This window comes from Marmota monax, unplaced genomic scaffold, assembly GCF_021218885.2.
Source record: "Marmota monax isolate L192 unplaced genomic scaffold, Marmota_monax_Labrador192_F-V1.1 WCK01_AAM20220418_F8-fsc00048, whole genome shotgun sequence".
In the NCBI taxonomy this organism is placed as follows: domain Eukaryota; kingdom Metazoa; phylum Chordata; class Mammalia; order Rodentia; family Sciuridae; genus Marmota; species Marmota monax.
This window is the reverse complement of record NW_026694895.1, coordinates 3,808,279-3,825,803: the sequence shown is the minus strand read 5'-3', so window position 1 is coordinate 3,825,803 and position 17,525 is coordinate 3,808,279. Positions and strand designations below refer to the sequence as shown.

The 17,525-nt window shown below is 32.4% G+C and overlaps 1 protein-coding gene across 1 annotated transcript in view; it reads left to right on the top strand.

Moving 5' to 3' along the window:
- Galnt13 (polypeptide N-acetylgalactosaminyltransferase 13) overlaps positions 1-14,843 on the top strand; it is a 560,314-nt gene extending 545,471 nt beyond the window's left edge. Inside the window, exon 13 of the mRNA XM_046426955.2 lies at positions 8,082-14,843. Coding sequence (XP_046282911.1) covers positions 8,082-8,222 — 141 coding nt within the window. The 3' untranslated portion in view covers positions 8,223-14,843. The remainder of the gene's footprint in view (positions 1-8,081) is intronic.
- Positions 14,844-17,525: the final 2,682 nt, after the last annotated feature.

The following is a 17,525-nucleotide window of genomic DNA, read 5'->3' as shown; positions in this document are numbered from 1 at the left end:
GGTCTAATTTGCTTGATTTGGAGGCAACCTGAGCATCATTAGCAGAGTTATGGAATATCCACCTGGTCTATAATCTCTTGAATAAATTACCAGTCAAACACTTCAGTGCAATGAAATGCATATTGTCACAGAGTCAAACAAAAGAGAAAAACTAAATTGAATCTAACAGAGAAATATTTATTTATTAATGGTGCTGGGGACACTGAAGTGATTTTTTAAATTATTTTTATAAAAGTCTATTGCTCATCCATTCTCTTTTATTCAAATTTTCTTATAGGCTGTTGCACATCCTAAGTGTATTCCAATCTCCTTCAAATTTACATTTTCCTGCAGTATGTGCACTTAATCACATTTCTTTTTGAACATCTAGGCAGCTACATACAGTGTGAGAATCTAATTTTAGATCAGAACACTTGTGCTCAACAAACACTATGCAACAAAGAAAAAAAGGGAGCAAAATATGATGCTAAAAATAAGTCTTGTTTTTCATGTGACTGAGCAAGTTGACTGAGAAAATACTTGTTATGAATTCTATACCCATCTGTATGAAATGTTTCTCAGAGATGAAATATAAGGATTTTTTTCAGTAGGTAAATTATGTTAGATTAATATTTACTGAAATCACAGAAGCTTATATTTAGACTTTACTTACTACCCTCCTCTTTTATTTATCTTTATCAGAAAGCAGGTAAATGGGAATATAATTTCAAGGTAAGTAATCTATAAATACAATGTAGCCATATCCCTGTGTAGAATTCCTAATAAAAACAATGGCTTGGTTTACCTTTTGAAGGAGGTAACCATTAGACATTACCCCTTAGCTTTGATTTTGCATTAGAAACAACTAGTGAATAGAAGTTTCAATAGATAAGTGCTGCAGTTGTAGCTCCTCCTTGTTAATCATCTATGCTTGAGTTTTAGAATGCTTACATCCCATTCTACTGACTGCACAGACTGCTTTGTCAGGTGATCATAATTAATATTTGAATAACAACTTTACCACATAAATTGTAAAGAGTTGTTATTCTGTACTTGGTCAATAAGGGAAACCTAGCACCTATGTCATGAAATTAAATACCTAAAATAGTCCAAGTTTATTCTTAATCCATTTATCATTATATAAGATAACAATTAATTTTATTGGTTTTATTTTAAACTTTTAGTATGCCAACTGAGACTTGTATGATTGGCTCTTAAATCAACTATGCAGTCAGTTGTATTTGTTTATTTAAATATTGTTTTATAACAGTGTTCTTTAATAAAGGTATGATCTAATTATGCAATATTATTTGTCATCAAAATTGTTTCCCTATCCTGATTCCAGCTGGTTCTAAGTATGAATTGTATCTTTGGAAGGGTATATTTAGAGATACTTCATGATACCCCTTGTCTTAGATAAGGAAATATATTAATATGTTTAATGACAGAAATCATTTCTATGCACCTTAAAATAGTTTGATTTAAATTTATATGTCCAAGGAAATAATAATGTCTTGCATTTCAGAAAAGACCAATTAATTAATGTTATATATAAACAAAACACAATACTCACTTAGGGTTTATTACTTCATTTTATAGTCAATATTTTAAATAAACCCAAATGAAAAGTATTTTGCAGTAAGCTGCATGTCAGCTTGTATGTCACATTGCCTTCAAAATTGAGTTAGCATGAAAACCTTTTAATGAGGCATTTGAAATAAAAGGCAAAGGACTGATATGCTTAACAAAGAGCATTTTAAAGAAAACAATTTGACACACAATATAAAATCATATAAGGTCATGAATGAACTGCATAGGAAGAATATAGATAGCCAATGGAAATTTTAAAAATAATAATTGAAATAGCTATCAAAATAATACATAAAAATTATATCATGAGTGTTATTTTGTCCATTTCTTTTTTTATTCTGTAATTATGGCAAACATTTATGTATTAAGAAAAACATAATACCAATGAAGATGCAGTAAAACTGACACGATACTGTAGCCTGGCATTTAGTAAGCCATAGCAGCTGCTGCTGTTCTTACTAAATTATTATCACAGGTAGTTTGGGTAAAGAATTGTACTAATTTGTATTAAAATATTCAGACCTTTTTAATTTCACTTCTAAAACTCTAATTTTCTCTAACTATTTTCTTTAAAATGCTCTTTGTTAATCATTTCTTTAGAAATTATTATAGATGTACACAGATATGTTAAAAAATGTTTGTCACAGCATTATTTGTACTAGTTCCAACTCAAAAAGAAACTCCCAAGACAAAAAAAAGTTAATTTTAGCAAGTCTTTCTCATAGATATTATTTCCTACTAGTTTTAAAGGATTATTTTAATGATAGAAAATATACCAACATAAACTGAAGAGAGATATATAATGATGACCTTAATTGTACAAATACACATAAATGTTAAAATTACTAGAAAACACAGAGAATATTAATAATTATTGTCTATCCTGAACAGAATACCCAGAAATCATATTTTGCTTTTTTTAATATTTACTTTGTTGTAGTTGGGTACAATACTTTCAGTTTTTTATTTATTTTTATGTGGTGCTGAGGATCGAACCCAGTGCCCTGCACGTGCCAGGCAAGCACTTCACCGCTGAACCATGACCCCAACCCCATATTTGGTTTTAAGAAATGTGTATTTTAAATAGTTTTATCTGTTTTTAAAAAAGAAAAGTTATTTTTATGGCAGTGAAATTTAGATTTTTAAATTTTCTCCATTTTGTGAATTTTAAGAACAACCTAAAATAAGTTTTTTCAAGTTTTTCATGACAATTCTTGTAATAAATATTTCTTAAGAAAATATTATAACTGTGTTTCTTATGATATTGTTATATTTTATTCATGCCATGAAGTCGCTTTTCCTGGCCTTAATATCCTAAGGAAAACAATTTTTGTTTTTGTTTTATGACACGAAAAACCCTGTAGTTCATTCTTTTTAATGACACATGGAATTCACAATTCCTAACAGTAGGGTCTTTGATGTTAACATGACGTTTACCAAAAAAAAAAAAAAGTTTATTGCAAGAAGATAAGTTATTTGGAGTAGGGGATGAGTTAGCCTAGAAATTTTGAACAGTGTGTATGGGAAATTCAGGCCTGTTTTTAAAAAAAATAAACTAGTCTTCTTAACAAATAAAACTACATCATTAAAAGTATCATTTTTACAAATAATATATGGTGTATTATAATTGTATCTTTCCTATCTTTAGATATTTCTATAGTAAAATTACCTACCATTTTACTATAGAAGATAAATGCTTGAAACAGTGAATCCAATGATTGTGTCCATTTAGCTGCTCAAGAGATGTAGTTGATTCTGTATTTATGTTCCACAGTGGCCTTTCATTCAGCATTTGAATCTATGCACTTACATAGTGTCTCGCATGGCTGGCACTGAGCTTGTGGATGCAAGTAGCCATGGTCTATGGACTTTCTGGAGTCTATGCTCCTGAAGAGAACATCTATAGAAAACGTGAAACAGTCAAATCAATTAGTTAATGAAAAATTATATGTGGAGACCTTGATGAAGTTAAAAGCCAAAATATAGTTGATCGTTTTTCAAGTTTTGCTAACTTTACAGCTGACCTCTAATGAATGTGTCAATATATATGTGGAAACTTGAAAAACTTCAGGTTAGCCCCATGTTCCTCAAGCAGGAACAATTGAATACCATACTGTACAAACTAGAGCAAAGTCTCACAACTTAATTATTCACCAGATCTTTTCCTATTCCCTACTAAAGTTTAAGTCAAAGGAATTAGAAGGCCAAGCACAGTAATTAATTGAAAATCCTCTGGACTCACAAACTACTTTGAATATATACTCACAAAATAACACTTTTGACCCTAAAAGGCATTTTATTCTTAGATTGTGAGAACATAATCTCTTTTATCCAAAATTCTCTTTCTCCAAAATGTTTCATCATTTGATCTCAAGCTCCTCTTCATAGTTCTGTTTTATCTCCATTCAATCCTGCTGAGTACCATTGACATTAAAGCCATCTAAAAGAATGTGGCTCACAGCTCCATGGATGCAATTATTGTGACATGTGTCTTCCATCCTTATCCAGTAGAAATTGTGTGTTGCCCAGGATGATTGATTTATTACTGCCTTTGTACTTGATTTTTGTCATTATTCATTATTTTCTTTGTCAAACAGACCCACACTCTTCTTCATATAACCACCCAGTCCTGTCTCTCACTAAGCAAAGTAGCTGATGGCTCTCAACATCCCACTGTGGAAGCATGTAACGATAGTGCTTGGCAAAAATGGCTACTAAGAAACTATACCAGAACAGAAGTTTTTAGGAATATTTTTGGGAATCTTACTGATTACTTTCTCTAATCATTTTTAGTGATTCACGTTGCAGACTTTAGTATATTTGTTTAGTACTTTTGCTATGTTTGGTCATTGAAATCTGGAAACTTTTTAAAAATATGGTTTAAAAAAATTTTATGTATGGCATCTTTTTATGTCTTTTGCTTCTTAGCTTCTCATTAATTTGGAGACTGTATATATTAAGTAGTGTTTAGTATATCATTAACATATATATTTTCTATTTCAAATATATGTACATAAATATAATTAATAAAATATTTTATTAAATATCAACGTTTTCTTGGGCTAATTATAGCCATGTCTGTGACAACAGAGTCTGTATCAGAGCTGATTAAAAAAAAAATCTAACATAGTTAAAATATCTAATAGCTGAAAAAAATGGAATGTTTAATTTGTATTGTTTATTTAATTTTGTTGATTTTTAATAGGTGCTTTTGTTGTTTGTAGATGTAGCACACTCCTTATAAAGTATATAGTTATTTTAATCTGAAATACTAAGAAAATGCACTATTAAAGACTAAATAAGATGTAATTTTCAATAACTTTATGAAAAAATTCTAAGCATTTATTTGTGGTGAAGTTATATAATTATAACAATAAAACTTTTTTAAAATAATATCTTTTATCTCTCCTTGTATGATTTATGACTGTCTTCTCAGTAAGGAATAAAATGAAGCATGTATTTAAAATCAGCAAACTGATGAGCAATTCTGGTAAACATTGCAAATAAGAACACATCTTAGTACTTGATTTTATTGGATTTATCACTCAGTAAATGTGATTTTATGTTGTCCAATGCCTTACTATGAGAATGCTTGGGAGGTTAGGGAGGTTTTTTGGTTCCCGTACCAGCTAATGGATTTTAGTGCAAGACACAATGGACCTTGAATTGCTTGTAACATAGCTGTCAATGGAAGTATGGAAAGTGGATGGCAATAGGGGTATTTTTGGATTTGAATCATGTTTGAGATAAGGACATTCTGAATATAAGTCAGAAAAGTTTAGACCCTTTGCATAAAGAGGACTTGCATGGAAGGCAATTTACATATATTATATTAGTGTGCTTTCATATTAACCATACCTGGTATGTGCAATGCCCAACAAGGGACATTTTAAAACTAAAATTTCACCTCCCATATCTACTTATAGAGTCCTAGGGCAGAGACCACCACAGCTCGTTTCTCTTGTTAGGAAATCTTGTGGCAGTTCCCCCAGCACTTCTTACAGGCTTCTGGAAGACAGCTTCTGCGCAGGTGACAGCCCTGTGCAATATTATGAGATCCACTCAGCCAGATGTTGAAACCATCCTGGCTTAATAGTCTTATCCTCACAGGAGTTATCTCCTGTTCCAGCTCTACAGGCAGTTCCAAGAACCCAATGGGACACTGGAAATTACAGGAGTCTACACTCAGAATACCCAAATTTATCTTCTTACATGAATTTAGTATTTTACCAATTTTTCAGTTGCAGAAGCAATTTATCAATCAGAGGTCATTTTTACCATAAACTGTGTTGCCTAGGAACATATAGTTAGCTGTTTTATCTTTATCAGGTTGCTAAGGGACCAGAGTTAGTTAGCTGACTCAAGGTCTATTTATTTTTAGCAGAAGAGGAAGGGGTATTTGTAAGCATTTATAAATCTAACCAAGTATTTTCTGACCAAAAAAAAAAAAAAATCTGGTTCCTTAGAATGATTTGGTGGCTTGCCCAAATATTCACAGCTAGTAAGTGACGGAAGAGGAATTCACACAAGTCTATCTGAGCCTAAAATGTCTGATTTTCTACTGCACTTCAGTAAAAAGGAGAAATTTTTGGTTGGTCTTTGTTATCTTAGCAGCAGTGTGTTTAGGCTATTAATAAATACCTTCAAAAGAAATATTCATGCATTTTTAGAAAGAACAATGCTTACTGGTATTTTTTTAAATTGTCATCATTTGTGTAATGTTTGATAATACTTAATTTGATCCTTCAAGAGAAAAGATCTCAGTTTATTCCAATTTGGCCTAAGGTATCTGATCTGATCATTGATCAAAGAATCCATCTGTCGTGTGGGATCAGCTTAGACTAAGATAATGACAGAGCTTTGTGGGATAGTTCAATGGGCAATAATGTATTAGATATAAGTACAGTTCATACTTTCTTTAAAAAAAGGACCTAATAGAAGCATGAAATGGTAAGTGATTTTTTTTGAAGGAGAATATATATACAAATGACCTCAGGTAAGTAACAAAATTGAAGGATTCTTTTTTGATGTTGACTAGAACTTTTTAGGGAAAAAAAAAAAATTGCTTTAGTTTCATTTGGATCTTTTTTTAACTGGCTGGTGTTTGAATTTCTGGCACGATGAAAAGAATAAATCAACTATCTTCCTGCCTTTCTATCCTTGACAATTTCTTTTTTCTCCATTTTTGAGTATAAATAGTTTGATTCATGTATTAAAAAGCAACAACAAAGGTCTCAATCTTGAAATCTCCTTCACTTCTAGTAGTTTTGCTCTTTTAATTTCCTGCTCATTGTTTATTGGGCATCCTCCACCACAGCCAATTCTTTGTTCTGTCTTTCCTCACAACAGGGCAGCTCTGAGTGTTTTCAGTCCTAATCTAAATGAATAATAGGAAGGGAAGGAGGGGAAGGAAAGATTTTGTCAACCATTAATTTTGGTAATTTGCACAAAAAGGGGGAATCTGGGGTGCTATTTTATTTATTTTTTTTAAATTTTTTTAATAGAGAGAGAGAAAATTTTTTTTTTAATATTTATTTTAGTTTTCGGTGAACACAACATCTTTGTCTGTATGTGGTGCTGAGGATCGAACCCAGGACACACGCATGCCAGGCGATCGCGCTACCGCTTGAGCCACATCCCCAGCCCTGGGGTGCTATTTTAAAGATATACCCACAAATAACTTCATAAATTTTTCTGGTTGGGGAGTTTTCCATCTAATGTGGTTCTAGGCATTGCCTATGAAACTGAAGAAAACTATATATAATTAGTACATATAAAGCACATGGATTTTAAAAAGATATATCTGGAAATTTCAAAAATGTGATTTTCAATATAATTGAGAACACCTTTTAGAATTATGAAGAAAGTAAAAATAAACAAGCATAGCACTTTTAAAAATCTGATCATAATATCTCTGCTATTATTTGATATTCATATGTTCAAATTCTTAAAAATGTATATCAAAATATGGTGATCATACTATCAAGTAAGACAGATCATTTGTTGCCATGAATCACTATTTTAAAATAAATGTGTCAGATACTATGGTTTGTTTAATATTTTGAAATGGGAACATCACTAGCAGTTTTGTTCATTTGGGCCACAGCTGTGACATCTATTTGTATGTTTACCAAATAGTTACTGAATAACACATGCCTAAGAAAACTAAGCTTTTGTGAAAGCTTGTTAATTTTTGCAGCCCTCAACTATACTTAGAGCTCACAATGGGCTTTTTGCAAAGAAGCCTGAATTTTTGGCAACCCATGATAAATATTAGCCAATTGCCTTAACTATCTGCAAATAAAGGTGCATTAGACAAGAATAACTCCTTAACCATCAGAGTTGTATAATTAACTCAGAGACACCTATGCACAGTTCCTTCTACAAACATATCACAATGTAATACACTGAAAAAAAATCATAAAGGATTGTTTAAAGAGCTTTTTTGATCTGATGTGCTAGTAAAGCTAAAGATGAAAGAGGCTGAGCTGATTATTGATTATCTTTTACAGAGACTCACGTTGAGACATGTTAACAGTAACCAATGTCTAGATGAACCTTCTGAAGAAGACAAAATGGTGCCTACCATGCAGGACTGTAGTGGAAGCAGATCCCAACAATGGCTGCTAAGAAATATGACCCTGGGGGCATGAAGACTATTTCCCCCAAGCCATCAAAGTGTCTATACTTTTGGTTTTCCATTATTTCAATGAGGGGAAAAATAATAACTGCTGAAATGAAAGTTTTAAAAATCCTTTTAGTATTCTAAAACATAGTTGTTTATAATTCATTTTTAGGAATGTTGGATTATTTCCCTACTAAAATTTGTATCTCATTGAAGAAGCACATAAAAAACATAAATAATAGCCAAGTGTTATTAAGCTATGGAACAACTTGAAAAACAAATTGTGTTTGTTTTAAAAAAATCTTACTGCCCTCATGTCACAAGGTTAATGGGAGGTTAATTTATTTTTTGCTGTCATAGTGATTGAGAGAGACATAATGTAAATGCCTTACAAAATATCTTCATTATGAAATATTATCAATTGCTTTATATATTCACTCTTTGTACTGGACCTTCATAGGAACATGTTGAATTTCTATGTCAACAAATATGATCACAAATTATTTCTGAGCATCGAATTCATTGTACAAAATATCAGGTTCCACATTTTGTACCAGGAAAAAAATTTAAATTGGATATTGAATTCATAGTCTTTACAAAAACATCACATTTAAACAAAAAAAGAAAGAAGAATTTGAAAATTCGATTTAAATAGGAAATGCAAATTCAAATGAAACAAGCAGAAATTAGCCAGATATTGAGGAGAATGATGGAGGGAAATGGAAACAGTCCTTGGAAGAGACATGGCGGCTGGGTTGCAATCATTCCTAACACAGGCTGAAGACAAACAATTCCATGGCACAAGCTAAATCTGTAGCCATGTCCCTATCTCCACAAACAACATCCCCTTCGTCTTTAGAGTCTGTGGCTTATCACACTGTACAGAATTGTAGGACCAAGTTAGAGTTTCAGACTTAATCTTTAACTCTTTCACACTTAGAAATTTTAGTTTAATCACTATTATAGTTCTAATTTTTAACTTTAATAAAATGAATGCATTGCTATTAGAATTTCATTGTTATGCCATCATACTAACATTTACATCACCAGGGGACTGAACTCTATACATTCATTAAACTTTTATTTTAATTAAACTGCTAGATATCAATTACTATAAATTATGACTCACATAATTAGAGAAGCTTTACATGTTCTTCATCTTAAAACAGTTTGTGTTCAAGATACATAAACAATAGGAAAAAAGGGGGAGAAATATCAATCAGTGAGATTCTTACTAATAAGTTACTGTATTTGACATTATTTTCAGTGCCCATAAATTTGCTTCAAACAAGTGTTTTATTTGTGATAAATGTATTGAGCAGCTCAAAATAATTGGGAGCTGGGAGTGGGGCAGAGGATGGTAGATATGTCTTCTGAAGCAGAAGATTCCAATTTTTTTGCCCTCATCTTTTCCATAAAAGCTCTTAAAGAAACTATATTATGGTTGCATACAACTTCCCCCATGTACCTACAATGTTTTATAATGAAAATACAAACATTTTCTGAAGGTTAGTAAGTTCTTGAATGGTTTTCATAGGTAGCATTCCTTCTACTGTTGACTTTGTATTGGTTCAGTTCTAGAGAAGGAATGTCCAAGGTGGAGCATTTTAGATTTGTTCCTAAAAATGTAGACATCCACACTTGGAGGTCTTTGTAAATCTCTCAGTTTTCTAAAATTGTAAGAAAAAGTTTGAATGTCAGAGCATTTTTTTAAGGATAGACTCTGTAATTGACAACAAATTTAGAAAGGCAGATCTCACTGCCAGAGCCAGTGAACCACTCCCTTAAATTGATCGTGGCCTCTCAAATCAGCTGAGGCCAGACAACAATCCCATTTCCCATTTCTGACACTCCCCCCCACCCCCCACCCCCGCCATTTTCTACTTGTCCTGACTAAAATGCATTGTCCCTTAAAATTGAAAAGCTTAAAATAATTCTTTTTCTTTTCTTTCTTCCTTTTTTTTTTTTTGGCCCATCGTAATTATACATAATAGTGAGACTCACTATGTCACATTTGTACCTGTACATAATTGATCTAATTCCCCACTCCTGCCTCCTGAACTTGCTGTACTCTAGTGATCTCCCTGCTATTATTACTATTATTATTCTTTTAATTAGTGCATTATAATTGCATATATAAAACAGATTCCTTGTGGTATACATGAACATATCATACTTTGATGGATGTCATTCCTCAGTACTTTCCCATTTTCCTCCCAGCCCCTTGATCTTTCTCTACTTTATTAATCTCCCTTCAGTTTCATGAGAAATCCTTTTTTAAAGTTTTATTTTTCTCTAGCTTCCACAAATAAAAAAAAAATTGATGCTTGATTTTCTGAGTCTGGCTTATTTCACTTAGCATGAGGTTCTCCAGTTCCATCTATTTATCAGCAAATGACATAATTTCATTCTCCTTTTTTTTTAAATTCCATTTTTTTTTACAGCTGAGTAAAACTCCATTCTCTTTTTATATATACCACATTTTCTTTATTCATTCATCTGTTGACAGGGAGCTAGGATGATTCTATAACTTGGCTATTATTAATTGCATTACTATGAACATTGATATACACATATCACCAGAGCATGCTGATTTTAGTCCTCTGGGTTAAATACAGAATAGTGGGATAGTTGGGTTACATGGTGGTTCCTAGTCATTCTGGAGGAATCTAGAGATTCTGGAGGAATCTCCAGACAGCTTTTCAAGGTGGTCATACTAATTTGCAGTCCCACCAACAATGTATAAATTTGCATTTTCCCCAAATCCTACCAGTACTGACTGATATTTGAGTTATTTATTATTGTCTTTCTAATTGAAGTGGGATGAAATTTCAGTGTAGCTGTGATACACATTTCCCTGATCACTAAAGATGGTTAAATTTTGTCACATATTTGTTGACTATTTGCATTTATTCTTCTGAGAAATGTCTATTTAGATCATTTGCACATTTATTGATTGAGATATTTGGTAGTGTTTTTTGTTTAAGTTTTAGGGGTTCTTTATATATTTTGAATATTAATACTGTGTCAGAGGAGTAACTGACAAATGTTCTTTTATATATCTCCCACATACTTTTGATTTGTTAATCAAAAGTTATATGTTGGATAGTTAATGATTAATGACAAATTTTTAAAACTACAATTACTTTATGTAAGCTGAATTTGAAGTATTTCAACAGCACTTTAAATGATTGAAAGCTTGTTATTGTCCTAGTGAAAACACAAGAAAACCTAAACCTGCATGAATTTTAAGCTAGGGAAGAATTTTCAAAGACTATTCAGATGGTTTGAACACATACCATGGTAGTGCCTAACAACAACAACAAAAAAAAAAGACATAAAATATTATAAAACATCCCAAACCAGAAAGCAATGAAAACATTCAATTTTTATTTCAAAAATATTTTCATATACTATAGAAAATTTAAAACATGAAAGCATTCCTTATTTCAATCCTCCCACTTCCATGGTCTTTCTCATCTGAGTTAATGCAACTCCAAACTTCTAGATGCTCGTGTCAAAAAATCTAAAATAACTTTTGACTTCTCTCTTTCTCATCTTTCCATTATCAAATTTATTTGATGCTACCTTTGAAATATCCAGGCATCAATGTTTTCCCACCATATCCACTGTGAGTCACTGACTTCATACTTTTTTTTATTTGCAATGTACTTATAATTTGGTTCTGTCAAATATTCATGTGATTGTGTCACTTCCCTGCACCCAATCTTCCAATGATTTTTCATTTCTCCTCAGAGACCTTCAAGGTACTTCATGATGACAGCCCTCTCCATAGACCCTCAGGTTCCTTAGATACAAACTTTCTCTCTCTCTCTCTCTCTCTCTCTCTCTCTCTCTCTCTCACACACACACACACACACACACACACACACACACACATACACCTTACTGTATTCTTATCTCTTCTCACTTTTTACTTTCTCTACCAGGTTTCTAAAAGACTTTCTGCTTTAGTGTATTTTTCCCTCTACCTGACAAAGCTCTCTTTCTCACTTTCTTGAGATCTCTATTCAAAAATCACCTCATTAGTAAGATATACTGTTGTCCTCCTTCCCACCCTATCCCCTTTAACTCTGACAAGCTATAAGTTTAATTTTCTCTTCTATCTGCCCTTCCACCTCTCCCATCACACACTCTAGAATATGTTATTTGCCTTTTTATTTATTTTTTTTTTTTGCTTGGTTTTTTTTTTTCTGCCCTGAGGGATAGAGCCCAGGGCCTCAAGCATGCTGGGTAAGTGCTATTACTAAGCTATACCCCAGCCCAGTAAGTGCATTTTGAAGGTAGTGTATTTGTCAGTTTTGTTCACTGGGTATCGTCATTATCTGGTATAGTTCTTAGCACATACTGAGTACTCTTTAAATATTTCTTGAACTAATGAACTGAAAAGTGTGTGTTAAAGTTGCTAAGTGCTACTGTGTAATTCTTTTTTGTGTGTCTAAATTTTAAATTCCAGTAATATATTTATACAAGATTTGCATAACTTTGTCTCCAAACAATAATTTGCTTTCTAATAACCTTCATATTAAAATATGGACTATATACTGTTCTCTGTAATAAAATATCCTGCCTTATAGAAATGAAATATGACATTTTATATAAATGCTGCTATATTATATAAGTTGCTTCATTAAGCTATAAATAATTTTAATTTCAATTTGTTGGTTATATTCAATGAACTCCTGAAGGTCTTAAGATTTTTAACTTTTAGAGGGGATATATTACATTTTCTTAAAACTTTTACATATTTTCATGGTCTATTAATAGCTGTTACTAAATTTATTTTCTAAGTGCAAGTCTATGAAGAAAAACAATTACAGAAAACTTAAAACTTTACAGATGATCTGTTCTTAGGTTCTGTGTTTCTAGATAAAAGAGTGAGACCCAGACAGGTAACATAGTTTGCCTGGGAATCCTACAGCTACCAGCAATGATACCAGGACTTCTCATTGTTAATATATAGCTTCATTCTCTTGCTCCAAAATATTATAAAAAGGACATAATATGACAAAAAAGGCTTTATTAAAATTTTGTTATTAGTACATTGATTCTTTAGAAATATTTATATTCTTACCATCATTCATACTTACATAAAATTAGTTCTACAAAGTAATAGCACAGGAAATAAGACCTGCCACAAAAAAATAAAGAAATTTCCTAAAAATAGCATGATTACAGAACAATAGAACATTCTAGAATCATTGAGCAAACTGGGTTTCAGGAAACAAAGCTAAGCCTCTTAAAGTAGTAACTTATGGAGCACAGTCTCTTCCATTTTCTTTATAATTATCTTCAAGCTAAAAGTAAAGATAGCCTTCAGTTTGACAGAGAATTGGACCATACATTATTATAAACATTGGTTAGTTCTATGTTACTAAGTTTCAAAAGCTGCAGGGTAATCAGATTTTTCTGGGCTTCCCAATGTAGCTCTAGAGACTCTAGTAAACATAAGTCATAAATTTGATTTTGCTTTGGTGCTTAGAAACAGTTTAATAAATAAGAAAGAAAAAAATGAATAAAAGGAGAAGAAAATAAAATACAACAAAATAGCTGGACCATTTTTTTTTACTTTAAAAAAATGCTGGGAGTTTAGGATCATACCATAAATCGCTTAAGTACACCTCACAATATTGAGCCCCCCTACACACATTGTTTCCACTGTTTAAGAAATGATAGTCATGCACAATCACAACCATTTCAACTTGCATCCCATCTGTAGATGTTAAATCTAGTCTCAGAGGCTGCAAAACTTATGAATTCTTAAGTTATAAGAAAGACATTCAAGATCTTAATCCATGTGTGAATATCCACAACTAGTCATTCTACATAACTTATATCTTCAAATCCTGGATAGATTTCTAATTCATTTGGGCCACGTAAATCCAATTGTCTTAAGGCAGCTTGTGTTGCAGGATTCAGCCGCTTCCCAACCCTTTTCTCCAAGTGTGTTAAAATAAGGACTAGATAAGATCAACCCCTCTTCTCCACAGTGCAGGATGCATCTGGTTTTACTATATTATGTTCAAACTGCTATTAATTATAAGCTATTGTATGAATTTAAGGTGTTGAGTGAACACCAGAAATGTGTTTTAAATACTTTGTGTAAATTTGTGCCCAACTTTTGTTTTATATTGTTCAATAAATTCTAAAGGAAATTTTCATTGTATTTGTTTTTAAAATCCTTCTGAAATAGTAGTGATGCAGGGCAGTCTTCTGTCTTCAAAAACAAAATCCACTTTAATGACACTTGTGTGTCATTATAAAGTTATCCTTTTTTTCTGTAAAGAGAACAAATCACTTAATCTTCTGTTTCTAATGAGTTAAAAGGAAAATGAAAAATTAGATGATTAAGGCTTTATCTATAATACATCTATTTTAAAAATTGGAATTTTCATTGTGAATTCACTTAGTGTAAAAATGAATATCAGCTGCTGCTTGGTTCCAGTTGTACTTTCAGCTAAGAATAGCACAAGGGGGACAAAAAAGGACTTGATGATCTTATGATTTGGTGAGTGTGGGGGTAGTTTTTGTTTTCTCAGTCAGTGTAGTCACAGCTAGAAAGAAGTAATTTCAAAAATGTTCTAAATATATGCCTGACACACAGTTCTTTAGCATTTATAAAAGTAAATTGTGCATAAAAAGTAAAAATTTTAAATATTGTAAGCATTACTATATGGTATAATTGTTCTTTTACTGTAAATTTAAATATACATTTTTGTAGAATTAAAATATGCCAATTAGTTTTCTTTTGGTATATGTTGTCTTTTTTAAAAAAAATTGTTAGCATTTCAAAATTTCAAACAGATAAACAACTTCAGGATTTTGTGTTTATGTTTCATTTTGTAGATTATTTAAATAAATGATTAACTGCATATAAATATCGCTTAAAAGCTAGAAAATCTTGTGATTCCAGCACAATTTTAATACCAAAAACATATGAAACATATGAAAAAACATGAAATAGAAATATTAAAATGTTCATGATTTTCAACTATTATTTATTTTTTATTTTACAGTGACTTAAAACTGACATTTTTTCCCTTTCATAAACATTTTTTTCTCTATTTTATAAAAACAACATTGAAAAGACAAGTTACAATGCCTCCAATGATATGATTAAAAAAATATTGTTCAGAATGCTGTGGGTCATACCCAGTTTGTTGATTCTGGTGCTAGAATCTTGAAAGATAGTCTCCCAGGATTGGTGGTGGGCAGGAGCTCTTCCTGGCACAGTGATTTTCTATATCAACTCTGCAGTTGTAGCCATAATCAGAATTAAGGGAGAAAACATGAAAGATCATTTAATTTGCTAGGGTAGTAGGAAGGAAAAATGGAAGGAAAAACGAAGAGAACAGGAATGGAGGGAGGAAGGAAGGAGAAGAGGAAAGAAGGATTTCAATATTACCTGTTTTCATAATTTTCTTCTGAAGAAAACTCATCTAAAATGTCCTTGGTTTTCCCAAACTTTTTCTATGACTGTATAAAGAATATTGAAGATTTTCTCTTTTACAAAGAAAACATCCCTCTTTTTCTTTTTATAAACCAAGTAGGGATTTATGTTTCCAACTCTGCCACTCTCTGTTTCTCTTGTCTATGTGCGCTCCCTTGCATTTCTGGTACCAGCCAGGTACTTAGTTTAACTTAGCCGCACCCATTTAAGGTTTTGACTGATTCATTACCGGGTTTTGCTTTTCTTCAGCACCTGTGGTGGAAACAAAGTATGAACTCTCATACTCAGAGGCTGTGATTCCCTGCTACTCAGCCAAGGAAAGGATTAGTTGGCCTCTATGCTGACTCATTCTTTCCTGACATAAGGATTCTCTTTTCTGCATGTCAGAGTCTAGAATTTCCCAATCTCTGCCTGTACTCTCAGAATGAGTTGGCAGTGAGTCAACTGAATTCTTTTCGATAAACTTCTCTTCACCAGTTTGGTGAAGTGGAAACCCAGAAAAACATGCAAGCAGCTGAAATAGATTTTGCAGATTTCCCTACAACATGAAGCACATAGACTTCATGCCTCCAACATGTGTCATTTACTGCAATAAATGTGTCATTTACAGTTAAATTACATAAGGTCAAAGCTATTCACTCAACACCATACAAATAATCAAGGTCAGAGTTGTGAATGACTTTCAGTGATATTAGTGGGACCTGTGCTTTCAACTCCTGGGTCCACAGCTTGATTTCTCTGTGTACATGTATAGGTTCTTGCCTTTAAATTATGACATTGAGTTAAACTGAAGATCAAGAAACACATCAACATTCTTCCTTTACTATATGGATCAAAGTGGGTAGTGAGTCCATATTTAGTTCTTTGAAACTCTGGCTTACATTAGACAGGTTAGAAATATTAGAATCAGCAGATCATTGTCTCTTCCCTTAGATACATTTTTTCATGTCTTGGATTTCTTCCTAGCTCCCTGGTAACAATTGTTTTAATTTTCCTTTGCAGGCCTTTCCTTCTCTCTTTCCCTCCATTTCTCAGTATAAGACTCCTTCAGGGTATAGCCCTTGGTCCTCTTTTCTATTAGCATTTATTTCCTGGGTGATCTCATCCAGAACTATGAATTTCCATGTACTACCCAATGTCTCTGTCCACCAGTTCAAATGCTTTTTCTTAGCTTTTTTTTTTAATGTTGAATACCCAGGACTTTGCACATGCTAGGCAAGTGCTCTACCTTAACTTATAATTCAACCCTTTTTATTTTTTATTTCAAGATAAGTTCTTGCTAAGTTGCCCAGGCTGACCTCAAACTTGTTATTCTCCTGCCTCAGCCTTCCAAGAAGCTCAGATTACAGGCAATGTTTCACCGCTACTATCAGTTCAGAAGTCTTTGATGTCCCACTGACTCTTGACATCTGTACATGGATGACCAATAGACATCTTCAAATTTTGTATGTCCAAAATTGAACTCTATACCTTCTCCTATAGATGCTTAACTTACTTAGTTCATTTTCTACAGCATATAACAAATTGCCTGGGAATGGGTAATTTATAATAAGTAGAAATAGATTTTGCTCAGAGTTCTGGAGGTTAGGAAGGATAAGAACATGACTGTGGCATCTGGCTAGTGTCTTCCTATTGTGTTGTCACTTAATGGAAGGCAGAAGGACAAAAGAGTGCATAACCAAGAAAACAAGAGGGGGCTAACTTCACTGTTATGAGAAAATCCACTTTCACAATAACTGAACCACTCCTGAAATAATGACATTAATCCATTCATGAGAGCAGAACTCTTGGGACCAAATTACCTCTTACTAGGCTCTATCTAACTTCCAACATTGTTGTGTAGGAGATGAAGTTTCCAAC